The following is a 5,681-nucleotide window of genomic DNA, read 5'->3' on the forward strand; positions in this document are numbered from 1 at the left end:
ACATACAAATTAATTAATTAAATGTGATACTATACCTCCCCTAAACTCTACTCCATCTTTTGCACACGATCTCAATTGATTATTGTAGCTAGGGTATGCAACATTCCCAACGATGGAGAAATTGAAGGCCACAGCCCACAACATTCCACGAGATCACACTGCACATATTCCTGGCTTCATCAGAGCAAGCTATCCAGGCCAGCTTAGCTGCATATGCATGAGCCGGTGTAGGCCATTGTCCTATGGTATCTCGACCTCTTTACGTAAAGCCTTTCTTCAGAACTTGTGATCGACCGTCCGTCTTGCAGCTGTAAAGAGGAAAAACAGATCATCAACAAACACAATCAGTTTGACCATAACGTACACCACCCATTTATCACAGTAATTCTTCTTAACATTCACCAGCTTTACCTTGTTTGTACTACTTCCTCCGTTTCACAATGTAAGTCATTCTAGCATTTTTCACATTCATATTGATGTTAATGAATCTAGATATATATATATTTATCTAGATTCATTTACATAAATATGAATATGAGAAATGCTAGAATGACTTACATTGTGAAACGGAGAAATACTTTGCAGTTTGCACCATGTTTCTAGCTAGGGCTGTGTCTAAACATTTGAGGCCCTGGTGTTAAAACCTGTTTAGAAAATAATATTAAACCAAGGAGTAATTGAATATCATTTTGGACTATGTATAGCATAATCAGGTGTAGACCAACTATTTCACTTGATGACCGTAAATGTAAAAATAAAATCTCTAGTGCTGATTGAAACGTGTGTTCACTTCGTCGTCATGCATAAAAGATACCGGTATTTGAAGTGGTTGTCATTATCATCTAATAACACTTGTTAGAGCCCAGAAAATTTGCTTATTTCAAACGAGATAAGTGAAGAAGGAAGAGACAGACTTATAAAATGGTCTGAGTTTATATATCCTCAAATCATATTAGAACGTACCAGCTTGAATTGAAACCTAAAATTTTAGAGGCTATGTACGGTGGTTGCTTAGCACGTTCCTGCATAATTAAGGCTGGGTTCGGCACCTATACTTCTCAACTTACCTTCCTTGTTTTTCACGCACACGTTCTTAAACTACCAAACGATATGTTTTTTTAAAATATTTTATAGGAAAGTTGATTTTAAAAATCATATTATTTTTTTATAAAAAAAATAGCCGAGTCGCTCCATTTTACGTATGCGAGAGATTAGCTCCCAACATCTTGTAAAGAACACTGCCTAAATACATCTCAATCTCAAATGGAGCCTAGACCCTAGAGCTATTGCACATGACCATGGTGTCTCCTTTTCTTACCTAGCATACAATGCAAGTAATCGCATATGCACAACTAAAGCCAACATCTTTTGCTTCATCTCTTCTCCTTCATCTTCCTCCTTCGTCTAATTCTCCATTATATAATTTCCTTTTAGTAATCCGTCCTAAACTGATCCTAATCTATCTCCTCCAGATTAATTAATGGCTATAGCTATATATACCTACGCAACTAGCTCAACATGATCACCAACTAGCCAATCACATCACAAGAACACAAAGAACACTAACAATGGACATCACGGTGGCCGGCGGCGCCGGCGACGGCGGCGAGAGGCGGACGTGGGTGGTGGAGGTGGAGAGGACGCTGCACGACGCGCCCGACGCGGCGGCGGAGGCGTCGCGGTGGCGGCCCCACTGCATCTACCGCGTCCCGGCGTGCATCAAGGACCTCAAGCCGAAGGCCTACCAGCCGCAGGTGGTGTCGCTCGGCCCCTTCCACCACGGCGACCCCGGGCTGGCCCCCATGGAGGAGCACAAGCGCCGCGCCCTGCGCCACCTCCTCCGCCGCGCGGCGCGCCCGCTGGCCGACTTCGTCGCCGCCGTCGAGGCCGTCGCCGACCGCCTCGAGGCCGCCTACCTCGACCTCGGCGGCGGCTGGCGCGGCGGCGGCGGCGACGGCGGCGAGGCGAGGGAGAGGTTCTTGGAGATGATGATCGTGGACGGGTGCTTCCTTCTCGAGGTGATGAGGGCGGCGGCGGCGGTGTCGCCGGCGACGCCGGCGCCGGCGGCTGCGGGGAAGCCGCACGCGGCGGCGGAGGAGGACTACGCGGAGAACGACCCGGTGTTCAGCCGCCATGGCGTGCTGTACATGGTGCCGTACATCCGCCGCGACATGCTCATGCTCGAGAACCAGCTGCCGCTGCTGGTGCTGGAGAGGCTCCTGTTCGTCGAGACCGAGAGGGCTAATGTCGTCCATTCGCGAGTTTCGGTAATTTCTACACGGTTTCGCTATTTCACTTGCATAATTTTATTTTGTGTGTTTTTGGATTTTTCGTCCATACGTTCTTACATCAAGATTCGTGTTCTTGTACATTTAACTTAGGTTCTTACATCAATTTCTACACTTAGGCTGTGTTCGGGAGTGAGGGTTTCCCGACACGCAAAACGAAGCCACGTTTAACGTGCGATTAATTAAGTTTTAGCTAATTTTTTTTCAAAAAAATAGATCAATATGATTTTTTTAAATAACTTTCATGTAGAAACTTTTTGTAAAAAATGCACCGTTTAACAGTTTGAAAGACGTGCGCGTGAAAAATAAGAGGGAGGGGTTGAGAACCCCTGCAAATGCAGCCTTTTGTAGAGCACTCATGTTCGTTGAGACCGAGAGGTCCAGTGTACGAGTTTCGGTAAACTCTACGTCATCCAAAATATACCAACTGCATCGATTGCAGCTTACCAGTTAAAGCTAAAATTTAAAATTTAAAACTTAATTTAATAAATTAACTTGAGGCAAAGAGAAAAAGTTTCATGCTACAATCTAGCTAGGAGTATAATAATCTAGCATAATAATCTACTTGTTTGTTTCAGCTTACTTCTAATAATCCAGATTATAATAATCCTAAGCTGAATCAAACAGGTTCTAAGTTAAGTTCAGCCTAGGTTTGAAAACGAGAATTGAATGTAACGAAATCATGACACAACATATAATTAGCGAAAAATGTGTTTCATTTTCGATATAAGTGTGTTCAAAATGAGAGTTTAAAGTAACGAGACGAGATCGCAAGTGGATCTAGTGGGTGGTGCATGAAAAAAAATCCTAACCTAATGCATATATACTCGTTTTTAATATAGTATGATGTATATTTGATCCGTTTATACTTTTAACTTTGTTATATTCTTTAGGGTATTTTAAAACAATTATATAAGTTGAATCATCAATATAAAAATTCTAGATATGTCACTAGATGAGATGACTAATAACTGGCGAAATTGTGTGCTAATTTAGTGTAGAGCACACTGTACATGAATTGCATTAGGCAGCTTGTCACGTTATCTAGGTACGTTCACCTCATGAGAGATTTGCTTTCTCATTGCACCGTGATGCAAAGCAAAAGGCTAATTAAGTTGCATATAAAGTAGTATATCTGAAAATTCTTTCCTTGTTGACATCACATCACAACTATCAAAGGGCACTCTTTATCTTTAGTGCAACATTGTTTGACTAAAGCATAATTAACTACTCGATGTGGTAGATAATTAAAACTAAACCATATATAAATATCAGCAGACACAACATCAGAACTAATCATGACCATGTCAGGGTTTACTATTTCACTATGCACAAATCCGCAGGGGATCGGAAATTTCAAAATATTTTTGTCAAAATAGAATTTGAATAAATCTTGAACAAATTTAAATAGTTTTCGCTAAATTCAAAAAAAATTCGGGCGGAATAGTTTCAAAATTCCCAGAATTTTAAAAATTTTCGTACTGAAATTGCAAACCATGGCGATGGGATTGGACCGATATTTCCGAAATTCCTGAAAATACGGAAATTTCATTACAGAAGTATCAAACCATTGTGTAGGTTGGACCGTTTTCCCGAAATTGCAGGTTTACCGGTTGCTCTGACAATTGCAGTTTGATGTTCAAAGCTTACCATTCGAAATTTCCAAATTTTGTTTCGGTCTCCCTGGATACATTCCGAAATATTGAATCCTGATGAATGATGATGCATGCATACGCAACATTTCGGAGTGTACCTACCAGTTGCTCTGACCATTTCGCTTGTTTAGTCTAGCAAAAACTTATCAAATTTAAAGAAATTTGTTTGAAGTCCAAAATTGACCGTTCAAAATTTCCAAATATTATTTCGAAATCTTTTTGATTGATCCTTGCACATGGCCAGAACGAGGACCACATCAACCGGATGGTGCTGCGCTTCCTGTCGCCGTCGGCGCGGACGCCGGCGCTGGGGACGCCGCTGGGTCACCACCCGCTGGACGCGCTCCGGCGGAGCATGCTGCACGGCGAGTACCAGTCGCCGCGCTGGGGGCACGGCGCGGGCGCCCGCGCCCACCACCGCGACATCATCCGCCCCGCCGCCTACGCCGACGACGGCGGCGGCGACATCATCCGCTCCGCCGTGGAGCTCTACGAGGCCGGGATCCGCTTCCGGCGCGCCCGCACCGACAGCCTCCACGACGTGCGGTTCCGCCACGGCGTGCTCGCGATGCCGCCCGTCGCCGTCGACGACTCCACCGAGTACATGCTCCTCAACATGATGGCGTTCGAGCGCCTCCACCCGGGCGCCGGCAACGACGTCACCGCCTACGTCTTCTTCATGGACAGCATCATCGACTCGGCCAAGGACGTCGCGCTGCTGTCGTCCAAGGGGATCATCCAGAACGCCGTGGGCAGCGACAAGGCGGTGGCGAAGCTGTTCAACAGCATATCCAAGGACGTGGTGCTGGAGCCGGAGAGCGCGCTCGACGGCGTGCAGCGGCAGGTGAACGCCTACTGCCGGCAGCCGTGGAACATGTGGAGGGCGAACCTGATCCACACGTACTTCAGGAGCCCCTGGGCGTTCATGTCGCTCGCCGCCGCCATGTTCCTCCTCGTCATGACCATCATGCAGACGGTCTACACCGTGATGTCGTTCTACCAGCAGGCGGAAGGGGGCGGCGGCGGCGGATCGGCGGCGCCGTCTCCGATGTGAATGGATTTGTTTGTAATTGGAATGGTTTTTGGAGTTTTTGGAGTTGGGGTTTTCGATCTCTCGTTGTTTGATTTGGGAGTGAGGGGGTTGGCTTATTTGTGTTGTGTTGTGGGTGCCTCTTCTAATTCCACTGATGATTATTTGGTTTATATTTTACATGTTTTTCATGCATGGCTTGATTTGATTAAGAGCATGTTAATTTTGTCAGGTTTGAATAAGTACCAATTCCACTTGTCACTAACATGTACTACATGCTTTATGCTTATAGGACATGCTAGGGATAAAGGCTGCCTTCTTTTCAGCTATTTGAGCTTAGCTACTCCTCGATTTCCGTTACAACGCTTTTCAAACGATTAAACCGTAGTATATTTCACGTGAAAATTTTTTATATATAAGTTGTTTTAAAAAATCTAATAAATTTACCCATCAAATATTTATATATTAATACTTAATTAATCATATACTAATCATGTTCTCGTTTTACGTGCAACTAATTAGCTGTTTCTAACGCAGCCAAAAAGTCACAAATAGAGAGCACTGAGGAGTGGAACATACTCAGTTAATTTTGTTTTATAATGGAAATAATCTACATCTACAGCTTCTGCCATAAATCTGTTCAGCCAATCTATTATATTATTAAAAGAATAGAAAAAGGAGTCTCCACGTTCACTCTCATAGCCTAGA

At 44.3% G+C, this 5,681-nt stretch overlaps 1 protein-coding gene across 1 annotated transcript; it reads left to right on the forward strand.

Moving 5' to 3' along the window:
• The first annotated feature begins 1,354 nt into the window (after positions 1–1,354).
• Positions 1,355–5,240, forward strand: LOC4350673 (UPF0481 protein At3g47200). Its single transcript, XM_015761814.3, has 2 exons — positions 1,355–2,267; positions 4,188–5,240. Exons 1-2 carry the CDS (start codon positions 1,569–1,571, stop codon positions 4,995–4,997), a joined length of 1,509 nt encoding a protein of 502 aa, XP_015617300.1. The 5' UTR covers positions 1,355–1,568; the 3' UTR covers positions 4,998–5,240.
• The last annotated feature ends 441 nt before the right edge of the window (positions 5,241–5,681 follow it).

Source organism: Oryza sativa, chromosome 11 (assembly GCF_034140825.1).
Source record: "Oryza sativa Japonica Group chromosome 11, ASM3414082v1".
Lineage (NCBI taxonomy): Eukaryota > Viridiplantae > Streptophyta > Magnoliopsida > Poales > Poaceae > Oryza > Oryza sativa.